Source organism: Phaethon aethereus (genome assembly GCF_964289735.1).
Source record: "Phaethon aethereus genome assembly, chromosome: 7".
NCBI classification, from domain to species: domain Eukaryota; kingdom Metazoa; phylum Chordata; class Aves; order Phaethontiformes; family Phaethontidae; genus Phaethon; species Phaethon aethereus.
The window spans coordinates 11,581,350-11,599,800 of NC_138583.1; the positions used below are offsets into that span (position 1 = coordinate 11,581,350).

The 18,451-nt window shown below is 39.0% G+C and overlaps 1 protein-coding gene across 2 annotated transcripts in view; it reads left to right on the forward strand.

Moving 5' to 3' along the window:
• Positions 1–3,032: 3,032 nt before the first annotated feature.
• Positions 3,033–18,451, forward strand: part of OGDHL (oxoglutarate dehydrogenase L) — a gene marked incomplete at its 5' end in the record, with an annotated part of 53,073 nt that continues 37,654 nt past the window's right edge. Inside the window, 3 exons of one of the 2 annotated variants that reach the window (XM_082002147.1) lie at positions 3,033–3,239; positions 11,172–11,351; positions 14,722–14,857. In XM_082002147.1, the coding sequence (XP_081858273.1) occupies positions 3,033–3,239; positions 11,172–11,351; positions 14,722–14,857 (523 nt within the window). The remainder of the gene's footprint in view (positions 3,240–11,171; positions 11,352–14,721; positions 14,858–18,451) is intronic. The other variant, XM_082002148.1, reaches the window with a different exon arrangement.

Below are 18,451 nucleotides of genomic sequence, written 5' to 3' on the forward strand. Positions count from 1 at the left end.
TCCGATTCGTTTAGCTGCTGACAGCTGACATCCACACTGAATAGCGGTGTGTGTGAAAGGAAGAACTAGGAAGAAGTCAGTTTTGTTGAGTGAAATTAATCTGTAGTTGAAATCTGACTGGAATTACAGGATTGGTGGCTTTGTCCATTTTTGTTTCATACTTGCATAAAAATGGAGGCATTACTTTTTCATGAGATGGAAATAATGTCCGTGATAACAGTTTTCTTCACCCGTGATCTTTGTATCTTCACAGGAGGGACATAGCCTATATCTGCTCTTACAGATGGTGTATTCAGTAGTTACAACTTGAAGTATGGCTCTGATGCCATTTTGAACTTTAAATGGAACTGGAGGGAGGTGACTGATACCACTTATAATAGAAACAAAGAGCTTACAAGTTATGTCATTTGCATCCATTTTCAAATCTCCCTGACAAATTGTTATTTTGCTATGCGTACTTTGCTAACTGCTAGAAGAAAGATCTACGCATTCTCCAGGCAGACATATTAGGAAAAAAGAATTACCTGTACTCGAGAAGCTTGCTGCTGTAGTATGATAAACTGTGAAAAATGTTCCCCATGTTCCCTTCTCTCACAGCTTTTTGCAAAGCACTTTAAATGAGGGTAGGTACTCCTTTAGGAATGAGTGTCCACCCCTCAGGTATGTATGCAGAACTTTGGTAGTAGAGGGTGTAGAGGTAGTAGAGATTTGCAGGGAATAAGATAGGTGGAATAATCTTTTCTATCAGAATGGGCATAGATGTAAAGTCCTAAGTGCCATGGTGACCTCTCAGCTCTGACTGTTACAACATGTTGCAATCTTACCAAATTTTGCAAAATTATGTGATGATAGTGTTTTCAGTGCCATTACATCTTAAAGAGAATTATGTATGTAGACAACTTATTAACTCTGTCAGTGTTGTCCCAGTTGCTCTGACCTTTTGCAGGACTTAACCTGCTTTCAAAATGGTGCTGATAGTATTTATGTCCCTGCAGTTGCCTAGGAGCCCTACTCATAGACAGGGTGTTGACGAGGGAGGAAATCAGTGTTGTAATAAGCTTTGAATCTGTGAAATGGGAAATGACAAGTGGAGTATAGGTGGACAGGAAATAATGCTAATGTATAAGGGACTCAGCATACTAGTAGCCTAACCGTTGCCAATTTGCTGAAAATGCCAAGTGGGGAGAGAAGAGTGTGTAGTTTTGGGATTTTTGTTGGTTTAAAGGAGGATTGTATACTAGTTTTGTTGATACGATCTTGGGAGAATACTTTCCATGTGTCTGGGGACCATGGAGAATGTGAACAAGTGCTTGTTTGGAAAATTCAGTAAGCGGATGATGGCAGCTGGTCTTACAAGGTAGGCATCAGATCTGCTAGAGGATGAGAGTGAAAAGACTGTAGAAGTCTCAAAAGAGGAGACAAGGAAATTTGGTGTGATAAAGGAGGAGAGTTCACTGCTGGGATGACACAATTAAAGTCAACAACCAGACAAGTGATCCAGTCAGCAGCTTTGAAAATCTATGTTGAGTTAAAAACGTCTTGTGATGCCAGAGAAGAGCATGCAGTAACGCTGTTTTGTTCAGTAGGAGCCTTTTTTTCTTTTTCTTAAGACCAATATTCATTTTAAAATTGGATGATGAAAAATACAGCTCTTCCTATCCCTTACAAGTTTAGGAATTTTCTAACCATATATTTCCTTTTTTTTGGAGGGAGAGGAGGAAGAGGAAAAGCAGTGAGAAAATAATTTAATGGGATTTATATACAGAAAATGTTTATACAGAGTTTTTGAAGTGTCTTGATTTAGAGAGAAAATAATCTTTATATGTAATAGGTAACATAAAGTTTGACCTATGACTCAAAATGGCAGTGGTGGTTTCAAAACGCTTTGAAGTTCATTTGACAACTCACTGCTTTTGTTTGTTCTTAAGCAATTGTTCAACTAGTCACACTAAACAACAAAAACTTGTGGTTATGTTCTGACCAAATAAATTATTTCTCGAGATTGACAACAAAACAAGAGAGAGACACCTCAGAGTTAAATCTGAATTCTTCTTCCTCTTAATTAGTATCCTACCCTTTATGTTGTTGTAGCTTTCCAAATGCTTCTAAAGTGAAAAGAAAACTAGTAATTTCTTTTCACATTATTGCTATTCCTTTGCAATTTTAGCAACTTCAGCGTTAAGATTATACTACTTTTGGTCTAATTGTCAGCTACATTTGTTCTTTTTATTCTGAAAGTGAGATTTGATTCTCTGCTAGAGCTGTACAGTGGAGCTGATGGTGTTCAGCATTCCCAAGATGCAACCCTTATTGTTTTTCTCATTGTGTTCAAAATTACAGGGAATCTGCTTTCCTTGTTAAAAAGCTCATTGGAAGGGCAAAATAAATGTTGCCGGTTAGGAAAGCAAATTAAACTGAGCCTTTTCTTTGTGTAACACTGTTTGATTGAAGGCTAATGTCAATATGAAGACTTAACTAACACTTTTAATTGTTTTGTCAGCTCCATTATTCATGACATAAATTTGAGCTATCAGGCTTCTTTTCAATTTCTGTGTTTGCGGCTGAAGCTGTTCATTGAACTGGCCCCAGTTTGGCTTGGTAAAAGGCTGCAGCTTTCTACAACCGAGAGCGAGCAGTTACGGTTGCCAAGAGAAGTCAATGATTAGCAGACTCATTTGTTCCCAGGAACCGGGACTCAGGGAGCATGCGATACAAGTGGTATCATGATTGCTTCAGGAGCCAGGATGATGTTAGCAGTTACAGAAGCTGTGAGGTGAACTGATCGATGTGGGGATGGCCATCAGCAACACCGCTGATGTACACTGCTGTAAGCATAGCTCTACAATCAGTCATAGAGTAGCTTCTGTCCTGAAGAGAACTTCATGCCTGAACTTTGTTGAAGAGCACTCTAGCCATAAACCTCAGTTTTCAGTATGAGACTGAAATGTGTCTGCAATTCATTGGCTCTTTTTCTGATTAGGTTTGTTTTTGTGTTTATTAATAGACTTGGATCTTCTATCTAATAAACAAACATGAGTCATCTGAAGTTGTTTGCGGCTACGCTGAAGTGGAATGGCATTAAACTTCTGGAAAAGCAAGGTATAGCCAGAAGGGTATTTTTACATGGCCAACGGTATGCTTCATCAGGAACCTCAGAACCATTCCTGAGTGGGAGTAATTCAAATTATGTGGAGGAAATGTATTATGCATGGCTTGAAAACCCCAAAAGTGTACATAAGGTAAGTCTAAAACTTGACTGTAAATGATAATATCAGGTTAAGAGTGGAATCGATTTTTTTTCTTTTTTAACTTGTTTTATAAAAAGTTCAGAAAAAGGTCTTGTATGAAATGAAAAATGTGAAACTAATTTCCCACATATTGATTGTTGTAAGATGTGATATTGCAGCAGAGAAAGTACAGCGGAGCCACAGGCATGGTGAGCTGAGCAGAAAGAATGAGAAGTGCAGACCAGAAATAACAAGCTGCTCGGAAACTTTCAGCATTCCTCTATGGAAACGCTGCTCAAGAAGCCTGTTCAAAGTATTTAGTTACATCTGGCAGAAGACCCAAGAAATAAAATACTTTCAATTTTTTGGTTTATTGTAATAAGATTGTGTCAGGATATGTTATATTTAGATAGTATGTGTTGACGTTGGTACTTCTAAACTGTCTGAAGAACATGAATGTTCAGTTCCCTTTAGATGGAAGTTCCTTTCCCATCTGTGGAAGTTGTAACCTGAATCTGAATCTGAAATTGTCAGAAAAGCCTTCTTAAGTATCTTGGAAAGTATTTTGTTCTGTCTCTCTCCCTCTCTTTCCAGGTGACAAACATTTGTTTGCTTTTTATTTTTTTACTTTATTGCCCAAATCCTTTCTTGTGGGCAAAATACATAGACTTATTTCTAACAAGCTTTCTGCTGACAAGGTAGGCTCTTTTATGGTGGTACATGTATATTAAGTTAAGAAGCTGATGAGAAATCTGATAAAGTCTAAGACAGACAAGTCATTTTCTATAGAAGTAATGTGAATTGTGCCCAAAATGTTTACCAAATTAGTTGTGTGTTTCTTTATTCTTGACACATATATCAAAATTTCACTTAGAAGTTGTTGCTCGAAGTCCGATAATCATATCTGGAGTGTGAGGAAGTGACACATGTTGGCAAAAAAAAGAAAAAGGACCAAAAAAAGCCTGTTTGTAGCTGGGTTCTTTTGGATATTGTGGGTTAATTTAGTGCTGATGGAAGGTGTGACATATGGAGTGACAACTCTGAAGACTGGATGTTGTTCACATAGCAGATAGACCCCAGGTCTTTTGTGTTACACCTTAACATGGAACTGAGGAGACCATCTCCAGGGGTGGCTCCTCTCATCCCACCTGTCTTTGATTCCTCCTCATTTAACTGCCAGCTAAATTTCCAGCCAGAGTAGAGCTGGGCAGCGTGTTGTGTGGATGCATTGAATTAACTTCTGAGAAGCCCTCGTGATGTGTTAGTGCTATAGATCGGTATTAACTCTTTATTTTGAGGACACTGAAAGGATGAAGTCGCGCAGAAGGACTGTGTGTGGTGGCGTCTCGTTTTCACTTGTTCTGTTTAAGTTACATCGACTTGCCACAACCTTCTTTCCATTAAGAATTAAATGTCTTGTTCAGACCCCTTAGAGCCGGAGTGCGTTTTGCTGCTGTGAAATCTTGCACACCGCTAACGGGGCGTGAACCTCAGTTAATTAACACGGGTTAAGCAACCGTAAGCAGGGGCGGGCCGGAGCTGGCCAGGGTGCTGAACGGCCGGGCCAATCCCACTGTGCGTCCTCGCTAAGGTCAGCCACGGCCTTCCCCGGCGCCGCGGCCTTTGCGAAGAGCAAAGTCTTCTGCTAAATTTAGACCCATTCATTGTTTTGCTGATACTTGGGGGTAGGCGGCAATGGTAAGAATCCTGCCGAAAGACTATACGATTCCTCTGGCAGCTCAGGCACAGCTCAGTGATGGATCCTGATGAGGTGATGCAGTTTGTAGGTTGAACAGCAATAATAAATTAGCAATAGTGAATTGACAGAGGAATGTAAATGTACTAGTGGAGTACGGTGTGGCCTAGGGAGTGGATCACGGGAAATTCAAGACGCATTTCTTTGTGTGAATTCTTTTCCAGGTTAACTATACGTAACATATTTACAACAGTAATGAACTAAATTCATTGTGTGCCTCATTTATGAGGCTTAAAAGCATATGATTGATGGACATCACAGATTACTTTACAGCTATTCTTGCCTAAATAATTAGGTTTTTCACAGCCTAGAAAACAGAGGGGGAGGAGAATGATGCTGATTAATTTTACTTTGTTTCATCAACAAAATTAACTTTTGGTTCTTGAAAACCATCTAATTTCATCAGCTGAAAGCTGTAAATACCTGCCCACGTTTTTTGTTGACAGAAATTGTTCAATGTGGGCTTTAATAAAACAGCTTAAAAATGTTGAGAGCTGAACTCACCCTTTTTCTCAAAAATACAGAAAAATTCATGCCATAGTTGTATGACTTTAGGCAAGTTGTAAATTTATCTTTCTTCTATGGAAAGTAGTGAAAGTGTTGGAAAATAATGTCAAGAGACACCAATGGCTTATGTGGTGCTGGTAACGGTATTGTTAATAATTTGAATCTCTCTGCAGGCCACTCGTATTTCATGGTCTTGGCCAGTATGTGCAGCATGGTTTAGAGACCCAATTTGTGCTAGATGTTTAGACATTATACTCTTTTTCCTCTTTAGTTCCTATTTTCCTGATGTTTCTTCTTGGATATCTCCTCCTTATCAGAGGGGATGTGCCTCCTTCTAGTTGATGAGATGAAAAAGCTTTATTTTTTCCTGGGCTTTAAAAATCATATTCTATTAACTTTTACTTAGAAACTTCAGTTAATCAAGGCTCCTCAAATTATTTCCCTCCTAGAAGATTTGACTGGACATGTCTTCCCCTGTAGGCTTATTTAAAACTGTTTGAAGTATGGCTGTCATGTTCCGATGAGTGTATTCAGTGTTACCAGTGTTTTTTCTGAGAACCTCTCCTTTCTATGTATACCATGATTATATATCAGGGAATATGCATTTATATCCATAGGAGCTTTTATTCTTCTTAAAATCCATTCCTGATGATTTCCTGCTTTTCCTTGTCTTTTGAATCTCCTATCCTTAGAGTAGCCAAAACAGCAATCAGAATAAAATGACGTGGACTCTGAAAAAGGCGTCATTATTTCTCCTTGAAGCGTGGTGTCAGGGCCATAGATCATAAGGGAGAAGCTTGACAAGGCTCAGTTATTACTATCACAAGATTAATTACAAAACTGCATGGTTGGATATTGAGTACGTAATGCCTGCCATGTTATTCTGTATGCAGCTGCTCTACTGTGAGTGTGTAATCACTTCCTTTTTTCATGTACTTAGAAGTGTGGGGGTTTTGTTTTGACTTCATCTTTTTTTGTTGTTCTTTTTTCTCTTTTTTTTTTTTTTCTAAATGATGTGGCGATGCTCAGTGGGTGTCTTCTAAGGCTTTACTGTCCTCACTGCAGTTGATAAATATTGTGATGTCACCAGAAAAAAAAAAAAAAACATCAAGATAGGATAACAAATAACATTAGTTAAGTGCAATACTGTTTATTATGTGAGTAGAATATTGCCACTGAATCACTTGAGTTGTATTATATTACTTGAGAAAATAATGGTTAACTACAATATATATTTGCTGATAGGAAAAAAAAAGGCATCTATCATGTATCAGTATAGTAATTTTTTTTTTACAGATGTATTTTTCTATTATAAGTTTCCTCTACCATTTTCTTAAGAAACTTTACTAATTTAGTTGAGAACCTCCAGGTTTGCTGTGAGATCAAGCTGGTCTTCTGTCTGTGCAGTCACATGGCAAATACTGTTGCCAAAGACTGACATTGATACACAGGACTTGAAGACACTCTGGTATCAATCTTGAAAGACACTATAGAAATTTGAAAAGGCTTTGATGGATGTGTATCTAGAAAAAACTAATTTTCTGTAGCTAAATGATATATTTTCCCTCCCCTCTGATTAAATGTCAAGCTTGCCCAACAAATCAATAAGTTCAAAAATGTGATAGGAAAAAATAGTGTGGGTTCCTTCTGTCCCAGCTGGCTGCATCTTCAGATGTAAACATTTTGAAGCCATTTCTTTGTATTTGTGAGTTTGCATGAAGAAAGGGTCCTATGCTTATTTTCTTTAAACAGGTAGCTTGTTGGGCAAGTCTATTTGGATTTTGTTAGCAACCATCTCAGAAGAGCACTTGTCTGAAAACATATTCAATTGTTTGTGGGACTGTTCTGTGATAACTTTTACATCTAAATTAAAAGCTTTTGACTCAGCAAAGGATTAGTTATATTATTATCACTGTATGTGTATCATGGCATTGGAAAAAGTGAGAAAGGAACCTTAACATAAGCAAAGCATATTCTTTATTCAAACTTTGAATGAATACCAAACATCAGATTTGTCATGGAAATTCCAAACACATTTGGATCCTAATTTAATGAAAGTTAATAGCCATGTATTGTCAAAATAATTCTTTCAGTCTAAGTAGCCGTAGTTGTAACACAAAGGGATTGTATCTCTTTTTCACTGTCTGGGATCTGCAAACTCTCAGACTAGGTGCTGTATAGGCGTCTATACAATACTGTTCTTAATACAGAGTAAGAAGGTGTATAGAGAGAATACCAGAGGAAATGCAGTTACACTAATAGCTCTTGCAGACCGTTTATTGGGTGTTCTGTAAATTCAGACTTCTAATCTCAGTGCAGCTAGCAAGGTGTCAAGGTAATAAGAATATAGGAAACGGGCATAAATGAGAGAAGGGAGGTAGAATGAATTCTTCATCACTGGTCTTGTAACTGACCACCAAGCATGATCTGTCTGCCTTAGTTTGTCATGGCATATAAAAAGTAGGCTATGTTTAGATCAAGTCCATGTAAGAACAGTGTGATAAATTAAGTAAGGTTATTGCATTTGTATCAATGCAGCTTTGTATTAATAAATAAGTAAGAGAGGAGCATTAAAGCAGTGTTTCTCGGGCAGTGGCTTTATGCTAAAGATGAAATTCCCTCCCACAGGTTCAGTGAATCCTCCCACTTCCATAACTTGATCTTGGAAGGTTGGGTGATGTTTAGCTCTTGTGTGCTGCCCCTCTCATAGTGTTGCTGAACAACTTAAAGCTTGTAGAAATATCAATCTGAAGACTTTTTGTTAATGAAAACAGAATTTTATAAATATTTTTCTGTTGTGCAGTGTTGGTATTACATTATTTTGATTCTTTTGTGTATTCTGTGATTAATACATTAAGTAATATTCTTTTTAAAATTAAATCTTTGGGGTAATTTTTGTCTTTTCTGGCAATGGTTCCTTGAAATGCATTAGTTCCAAGCTCACATGCACTGTACAAAATGAAATTTAGCTTTTACAGTTCTTCTATTCCAGTCACAAAGTTTTTTAAAATTTTGAAATAGCTTCCCTTGTTTCTTAAGTTAGCCAAACTGAGGAAAGTGTTTTATGACTTTTCATTACCTTTTGTGGAAACTGTAAGCTAAGCACAATTATTGATTAGCCCCCTGTTCGTGCAGGCTTTCTTCTTTGTTGGGTATAAGCGTCTCAGGTGTTTTATCCCATTCTGCTGCTGTCTGTTGGCATCCATATATCCAATACCATTCTAACCTGGGACAGTGAGCACCTCATCATTTGTCTACCTGGACTTTAGTAAATCCTTTGACACCATCTCCTACAGCATTCTCCTGGAGAAACTGGCGGCTCGTGGCTTAGACAGGTGTACTTTTTGCTGGGTAAAGAACTGTCTGGATGGCCGAGCTCAGAGAGTTGTGGTGAATGGAGTTAAATCCAGTTGGCGGCTGGTCACAAGCGGTGTTCCCCAAGGCTCAGTACTAGGGCCGGTCTTGTTTAGTATCATTATTGATGATCTGCATGAGGGGATTGAGTACTCCCTCAGTAAGTTTGCAGATGACACCAAGTTGGGTGGGAGTGTTGATCTGCTGGAGGGTAGGAAGGCTCTGCAGAGGGATCTGGACAGGCTGGATCAATGGGCTGAGGCCAACTGTATGAGGTTTAATAAGGCCAAGTGCTGGGTCCTGCACTTCAGTCACAACAACCCCATGCAACGCTACAGGTTTGGGGAAGAGTGGCTGGAAAGCTGCCTGGCAGAAAGGGCCCTGGAGGTGCTGATCGACATCTGGCTGAACATAAGCCAGTAGTGCCCAGGTGCCCATCCTGGGCTGTATCAGAAATAGTGTGGCCAGCAGGAGTAGGGAAGTGATTGTGCCCATGTACTCAGCACTGGTGAGGCCACACCTCAAATACTGTGTTCAGTTTTGGGCCCCTCGCTACAAGAAGGACGTTGAGGTGCTGGAGCGTGTCCAGAGAAGGGCAACGAAACTGGTGAGGGGTCTGTAGGAGAAGTCTTATGAGGAGCGGCTGAGGGAACTGGGTTTATTCAGTCTGGAGAAGAGGAGGCTGAGGGGAGACCTTATCGCTCTCTACAACTACCTGAAAGGGGGTTGTGGTGAGGTAGGTGTTGGTCTCCTTGCCCAAGAAACTAGCAACAGAATGAGAGGAAATGTCCTCAAGGTGCACCAGGGGCGGTTTAGATTGGGTATTAGGAAAAATTCCTTTACCGAGAGAGTGTTCAAACATTGGAACAGGCTGCCCAGGGGGGTGGTAGAGTGTCCTGGTTTCAGCCAGGATAGAGCTGGTTTTCCTCACAGAAGCTAGTGTGAGACTGTGTTTTGGATTTGAGATGAGGAACTGTTGATAATGTGCTGATGTTTTGGGTTGTTGCTGAGCCGTCAAGGACAGTCCAGCTTCTTGTGCTGGCCTGCCAGCGAGCAGGCTGGGGGTGCACGGGGAGCTGGGAGGGGACACAGCCGGGACAGCTGACCCAGACTGGCCAAAGAGATATTCCCTACCATACGACGTCATGCCCAGTACATAAACTGGAGTTGGCCGGGGGGGCGGAAATCGCTGCTCGGGGACGGGCTGTCGATCACGGGGTGGTGAGCAATTTCTGTATTGGGCATCACTTGTTCTTATACATTCCTTTGTTGGTATTATCATTATTGTTCCCTTCTTTCTTTCTGTCCTATTAAACCGTGTTTATCTCAACCCACGAGGTTTTTCCTAATTCTCTCCCCCGTCCCACTGTGGGAGGGAGAGTGAGCGAGCGGCTGCGTGGTGCTTAGTTGCCGGCTGGGGCTAAACCACGACATAGAGTCACCATCACTGGAAGTGTTCATAAAAACATGTAGACGTGGCACTTCAGGACATGGTTTAGAGGGCGTGATGGTGTTGACTTGATGGTTGGACTTGATGATCTTAAAGGTCTTTTCCAACCTTAATTATTCTGTGATTTTGTGAAACAGTTCAGGAGAACCAGATTTGGGCATATGTAGGGGAAGTGGCTTATGTAAAAGTGCAGATGGAAATAAAAGGATCTTTCATTTGTTATGATTCAGTTTCTGAAATATGTATTCTTCTAAAGTTATGACTTGCAGCTGAAACCAGGTCCGTAATTTCTTTCATGGTAACGTAACGTAAGCTAGAGAGGAAAGGATCTTAGACCAAAAGCCTCACTCAAAAGAGCTGTAATTGCTTTTAAACAGCTTCTTCAAGAAAGGCCCTTAAGGACTGATTCTGATTTAGCATATTCAGTGAGTGTCTTGAAGTATCATACATTCTTTAAGTATCATTAAAGGAATGGATTAATTTCATTTATTAAGGTTTTCAGTTTTATAGGCTTGATACCTCTTTACTAGCAGCATAATATCATACCAATTACTGGTTGCCTAAATAAACATCACAGTTAAAAAGAGCTGTGTGAATGAATAATGTACAAAGATGCTTTGCACTCATACGTGCTGGAGAGTTTTCCACTGAACAAGCTCAGTGTAAGAAATGAGACGAAAAGGGCTCTATGTAAATGAAATGCACAGTTGCTACCAAGATATGGATGGATCAGTGCTCTCTTTTTGCTGGCTATTATTAGTACTTAATACTGTAATGTAGTGAGGTACCATTTGCAGCTTGAAGGAGCTACTTTGGGTTGAGGCTTTTGTTTGAAGTAATAGATTTTCCTTCTTTCCTTCTCTGTACACATGTCCAGTCCTGGGATTTGTTTTTCCGAAATGCTAATGCTGGCCAAGCATATGATCCCCATCTACCATCTCAGTTGGAAAGAAAAGCATCATTTCTTCAGAGCCATGGCCTGGCCCAGACACCGGGTAAAGCTGAAAAGCTTGTTGAAGATCACCTTGCTGTGCAGTCTTTGATAAGAGCATACCAAGTAAGTGTACTTTGGGGTACATGTGGGAGGGCCTCTCCTTTTTCTTCCTATGTTCTTTGTCTTCTGATCTTAACTGTTGCATATTGTCTTGCTTCTGATCTAAAATGTCTTGAATTAGTCTTTTCTTCCTGGCACGGTGTCTGAACGCTGAGGTCCTGGATTCAGACTGGGATGTTCCTCTGGCTTAGCAAAATCAGGATTCAGATTACCCACAGCCCTGATGCTGGTCACGTGACTTAACCTGGAAGCTCTTTATGGAGGTAGTCATTTGTGAAAGGGAACATGAATCTATTGTTTTTTGCCCATTTACCAAGAGCAGGAGCCAAACATGTCAAACCTTAGCCTTTACTATTCTTTTGGCTCACTTGACTGTATTAAGATTTTTGTGTGTGTGTCATTGATTCAGTAAGTTACTTGACCAAATTGGAAAACTAAGTTATCTGAAATAGTTTTGCTTCATGTGAAGGGGCTTGTCCTGGATATACTGGTACTAATGGATCTCCTGATGTGTGCAGTGAAATTTTCCCTCTCTTCATCAGCAAACTTTTCCATGATCCAAGTCTGTCTTCACCTCAGGGGAAGTTTGTGTTACAGTTCTAAATGTTACTACCTTTCTTTAAGAAAGGAAGAAATGCACTTGCCTTCTCATACATCTAGTGTGTTTTGAGATTCTTGATTTGAGCAGGATTATAGATTAAAAAGAGAGGGGAGAAATAATTAACCAGAAGTTGAATTTTGGGAGGCTGACAGTACTGCATTTGGGTCAGCTTTGATTTAATTTCTTTTAGAGAGCTGTTCATCAAAGCTGACTTTTTTTCACACTCAGATTTTTTAGCCCTATAATTAAATTGAGAAATCAAGTCTTAATTTTCCTTTTTTTTAATAAATAGGTATGTAAATTCCGAAAAAATTTGCTACAGTTTGACTTGAGGACGTTTGTCCTTCCTTGCACTAAGAATTTTAACTGCTGTTTGCTGTCATCAGAGGAATAGAAGAGGAACTTTTAAAAAAACTTCTTTTTCTATACACGTCGTGTTGTCACCATTGATTCAGATATGAACCATGTTAATCCAGCTGTTGGAGAGGTTTTGTAGAAGAGTAGAAAGGTTTGTGAATATAAAGAATATATTAAATTTACTTAGAAATAGCTAGCTATGTAGAAAACAACCACTTCAGCCCATTCACTTTTGCTTGCAGTAAAAATCTGTTGAAGAATTAGAGAAAACTGGAGAATGTTAGGTTGCTTTGACACCATTTACTTGAAAATAGTTCAGAGATTGCCATTTTGTGTGTATATTTGAAAGTGTGCCGTCTGACTCAAGTGGTGGAACAGAAATGTCTGTATAAATGGCAGGCACGCAATGTGTCTGTGACAAACAATGAAAGAGGATTACCTAAGGCAACTGTCTGTTTTTAAAAGGTATTTAATACCCTCTAAATTCAGTGTTGAAGGCATACGATCAATTTGTGACCTTCCATTGCCTGATAATGAAATGAAATGGAGAAGGATACAGAATTTTCATTTCTCAAACCTGTCAGTATCTTATGGTTTTTGTGGTAAACTGCTTTGTGGTCTGTTGAACTGGTCTTCTGAAAAGGCAGTTAATCTATTGCTTTTTGTAATGCAGAGCACCGAATGCACTGAAAGAAGTATTTCCAGTGAAATATGTGTGCTTAACAAATATGAGTCTAGATAAATTAATTTCTTGAGTCTTCTTTTAGAGTGTAGATTTTTTTTTTGGCATCTGTGTCTAGAAAATATGATTTTAAAGTCTAGTTTCAGGTAGTCTGTATGTGCATTTTGTGAAATTTATGGCAATTGAGGAAAATTTTCCATGCATGTATTTTCACAAGTTTGATCTCTGATTTTTGCAGTTGTTACTGTTTTCTGTATCCCGTGAAGAAAGTGGAAGCTATTAAAAAATAAATTGGTATTGAGGAAAATACTGTCTTTTAGTTAAAGACCTGGAGTGTAATATGGCACAGTGTTTTACTGATTTGCTCTTCTGGGTTTTGTTATTCTTGCTAATCCTCTTCCTCTTCCTACTAATACTGCAGAGCAGATGTAGTTTAGGGCGGTGAATTCTGTTGATGATGCTTGAAACAGAATTGTTTGCTTAGTTCCAGTCAGATAGACTTTGTGCTGCTGTAAACAATGAGGTGGCACAGATGTTGCTGTGAGCATCATTTGGCCTGTCAGAGTTTTATTACTGGTGATTCATGAGATGCAAAGAATCTTGGAGGCCAGGCTGAATTTACAGGGCTGGTCGTTCTAAAAAAGATGCCATATTTCTGTTTTCTTATGAGTGGAAAGCATTTTGTTATGAACTCTCCTGCAAATATGGAACATTGGAACATTGCTTTTACAAGTCACTTCTTGATGAACCACACTTCAATCACATTCTATTACTGTGTGAATGCAATTCATTATTAATATTACAGTTTATTAATTTTTTTTTCAGAAACAATTAGGATACTAGTAGTGTGAATGAAATTCTACCTAAGTGATCTGAATTTTTCTTTAAAAAGAAGAGTATTAAGGAGAAAATGTTCATATTCAAATGTCTAGAAAAAGCTTTTAATGAGCTAATATGGTATATGAGAATCACGCACAAGAGACATTAAAAACCAAATTTTTCTAATGTATTTGTGGCTCTATTGAAACGATGTTATATGTTAATATCAGACACTAGTTTATAGCAACTTGTGGCATGCACTAACACCAGTCATGTTGATATCTGAAAGCTGGCTAAATTCCTTGTTGAATTTTTGCTCTTTGGTGTCTTAAATGTGAATTTTATCATAGATGAAATTCCCAAAAGCTTGTGAATGAAAATAAATGCTATCTGATGCTATCTGATGTGGAGCAGAGCTCATGAAGAGTGATCCGTTCACTTCCAGTATAAATTTCTTCAGCACCAATCTATGTTTTAGGTCAGCAATGCTGTATTTTAGTATTCTGCAGGTGCAGAAAGGAGGATTCAGGCAAAAATACAAAATGACTGAATTAGCAAATGATAGGATCTATAGGCTGGTCATAGTTTCTTAATTTGCCCAAAGATTTAGAATACAATCTTTAGTAGTTTACTTAGACTTCAGTGTAATTCTCGTTTAAATTGTATGTCAGAAAAAATAAAGATTATGTTCTAATGTGTATTCAGTGATTTTTAATAGAGGTAGTGACCATATCCAGAGATATAATGCTTATTTCCTGTTCTTATGGGAAAACTTGCGAAATATAACTCTGTCATGACGTTAGTGGCTTATTTGACTTCATGGCTGATATGCATACTATGGAGAGATATATCAGTGACTTTTTGCCTTTTTTTTAGTGTGATTTCATTTTTCTCTCACTTTCCTCCTTTTTCAGATCCGTGGCCATCATGTGGCTCAGCTGGATCCCCTTGGAATTCTGGATGCAGACTTGGATTCATTTGTTCCATCTGACTTAATCACTACAATCGATAAACTTGGTACGCACACTGTGTACCTTGTTACTTGCAATGGTCATTTGTCTCTTTTTGTCTCATTGGGCCGAGGTTATTTGACATTTCAGGGAAGCTTCTACCTTTTCTGCTTGCTGGTATCATGAAATAGTTTCTTTGAGCATCTGTAAGGAGGCTCAGATTTCAGGACAATGGAATTTCTACTTTGAGAATACAGCTGAGGTTCCTGTGAATGCACCTTCTCATGAATGATGGTTATAAATGCTATATAAAAACCCCAAATCTTATGTTTTTGAACCACACCAGAAATTAATACTAATCAATACATTAGGTCAAGATTTTGGTAATCTAAATTATTTTTATACTATTATGCTTGATACTTGTTTTGACTGGGGATATCTGAAGGCTAGTCAAAAGGAAAAACAAGCAAGGGACAAAATGCTGGATAGAGGAACTTAGGGTAAATCTCATACCAAATTTGCATTCTAGCTTCTGATACGTATTCCTTCAGTATAACTTGAAGTCTGTTTGAAGTTACCGGAAGAAAACATGGAAAGTGTAGAATTCTTGACTTGTGTACATAATCCAATGGTGATCATTTTAGTTTACTGCTGGAAGAGTGTAATACACTAGGGTTTGCTTTTGCAGAAGTTGTTCTGGTTGCTAAGAGGGCATGTGTTTGAGGAATTGCACTGATCAATTTCTTTGCTCCTCTCTACTTGAATAAAAAAAAAATCTGATTGATTTTTCTCTACTCTTCAGTCTACCTGGTATATTAAAAAGGTGTTTTTCTACTTGATAAAGACACTGAATCAATTTTTCTTTGACATGTAGGGAAGCTTTTTGGACCAGACATAAAACATAGTGCAAGTAGTAGATAAAACACATTCTGCTTAATTTTACTGTAAGTACATCTACTGCCTCTTTGCCGCTGTGTTTTCTATTTCTGGGGGGGACACGACCCAGTTCTGACCCTTGATCATATAATGCAGTGGAGTGCTTAAGACTGTAAATAGAGAGGTGCTTACACAGATCTGGGGTTCTCTTTGAAATTTGTCTGCTTTAATTAAGAGAAAGTACCTACTAGAAAATATATTAGACGTTTAGTGAGTAAATATAACTTGTTTGGAGCATGGGTGATTGCTAGCACGTCAGTACAAATTTCTTTAAACTCTACAGATAGTTTAGTACAAAGTGTTGTGACTGGTCAGAAAGCATTATACTGAAGCCCTCATAAGCCTAGGAAAAATATGCTAGACTTCTGAATGAGGTGAGGGGATGTGTCTGAGACTGTAACTGAGGTGGTATTTCAGTTTGTGAGGGAAATCAAAATTTCTAACCTAGTCTTGGCATAGCAAAAAAGAGAAGGATCTCAAATGTTGCCTATTCTTGAGTGTTCCAGGCAGCAAACTTATGAAAGGTCTCTGGTAATACAGAAAGTATTTTAGTGTTTGATTTTTCTGTGGATTTTCTTTGTCCTGTCTTCTGGTTTCTTTTTTGACAAACCTTCTGGTAGGAAGTTTCTTCTGGGAGTTGCTTCTAAAAATGCAGCTAGTTACAGGTGTACCTACTGCATGATTCAAGTTATGGAATTGCTTTCAGGAACTCTTGGATTTCAGTAAGGTTGTATCTCTTTAAACATGAGGTGATGCTTCAGTAAACATGCAGTGCTGCACTACAAAGCACTGATGTTCTGTGTGTGCCCAAATCACTCCTGTACATGTTTTGGTTTTTGCATGACAGAACATGAAGAGCCTAGGAAGTCCGAAAATCAGTAAAAGAAAAAAAAATAGGATGTTAGCACCGCTTTGTTTCAAGTTACACTAAAGACGCTGTTATCCCCTGTGTTCCTCCCCTTTCCTCCTTTTTTTTTTTTTTCTTTTAGCATTATAGAAAACCAGAGCTAATTTGGTGCTGGAAAAACCTACTATGGTACCTAAAAGGAGAAGTAGTGGTACATGAACACTTGTTTTGGTCACTCCAGATTTGTAATTTTAATATAGTATGGAAATCATTATGAAAACCAAAATTAATATGTTAAATTATGTTATTTTAAAATATTATTTTTAAAACACAAAATGTGTTATTACTGACAGTGCTGTATAGTAAAAGCGGTGGCAACGCAATCCTATGGCCTCACTTCAACTCTAAATGCTAAGTTCCGTTATTATTTAATCTTTACATTGCTGCTTCTCTTTCATCTTTAGAAAATTCCTTTAACAGGGAATACAGCGCACTTTTCTATATTGATTTAAGAGTTATATGCAGGCTGTCGTATCAGTGTTAAAGTGGATGCCTGCAGCTTATCCGGAATCAAGATGAAGAGTTCAAAATTAAAAACAGAGAAGCTATTCACATCCAGAGGGTAGTGGTCAATGGCTCAATGTCCAGATGGAGATTGGTGACGAGTGGTGTCCCTCAGGGGTCTATACTGGGACCAGTACTGTTCAATATCTTCATCAATGACATAGAGAGTGGGATCAAGTGCACCCTCAGCAAGTTTGCAGATGACACCAAGCTGAGTGGTGTGGTAGACAGACCTGAGGAGTGGAATGCCATCCAGAGGGACCTGGCCAAGCTTGGGGAATGGGCCTCTGTGAATCTCATGAGGTTCAACAAGGCCAAGTGCAGGGTCCTGCACCTGGGTCAGGGCAACCCCCGGTATCAATACAGGCTGCAGGATGAAGGGATTGAGAGCAGCCCTGCTGAGAAGGACTTGGGGGTACTGGTGGATGAAAAGCTGGACATGAGCCAGCAACATGTGCTCATAGCCCAGAAAGCCAACCCTATCCTGGGCTGCATCCAAAGCAGCGTGGCCAGCAGGTCGAGGGAGGGGATTCTGCCCCTCTGCTCTGCTCTGGTGAGACCCCACCTGAAGTGCTGCGTGCAGCTCTGGACCCCTCAGCACAGGAAAGACATGGACCTGTTGGAGAGGGTCCAGAGGAGGCCACAAAAGTGATCAGAGGGATGGCACAGCTCTGCTGTGAGGACAGGCTGAGAGAGTTGGGGTTGTTCAGCCTGGAGAAGAGTAGGCTGCAAGATCTTATTGCAGCCTTCCAGTACTTAAAGGGGGCTTATAAGAAAGATGGAGACAGACTTTTTAGCAGGGCCTGTAGTGACAGGACAAGGGGTAATGGGTTTAAACTAAAAGAGGGCAGATTTCAACTAGATATAAGGAAGATATTTTTTACAATGACAGTGGTGAAACCCTGGCACAAGTTGTCCAGAGAGATGGTAGATGCCCCATCCCTTGAACCATTCAAGGTCAGGTTGGATGGGGCTCTGAGCAACATGATCTAGTTGAAGATGTCCATGCCCATGGCAGGGGGCTTGGACTAGACTAAGGTCCCTTCCAACCCAAACTATTCTATGATTCTAATTTTAGTTTTAAAAATATTTTTATGTGTGCACACACACATACATAATTTTAATGTATATATAAGTTTCTATAACTGTATGTAATGTGTATTATAAGTTGTATACATTTGCTTCTTAAAATTGTAAGAAGCTATTTTTCCTTTCTTCATTTAACAGGTCTAGGTCAAACTGTGTCATGCAAAGCCTTTAAATTGCATTGATACCAGTCTTTCAGTCTTGTCTGTTGTGTATTTTAGCTTTGGCAACCACATAATAGTTCAGTTAAATAATTCCTTA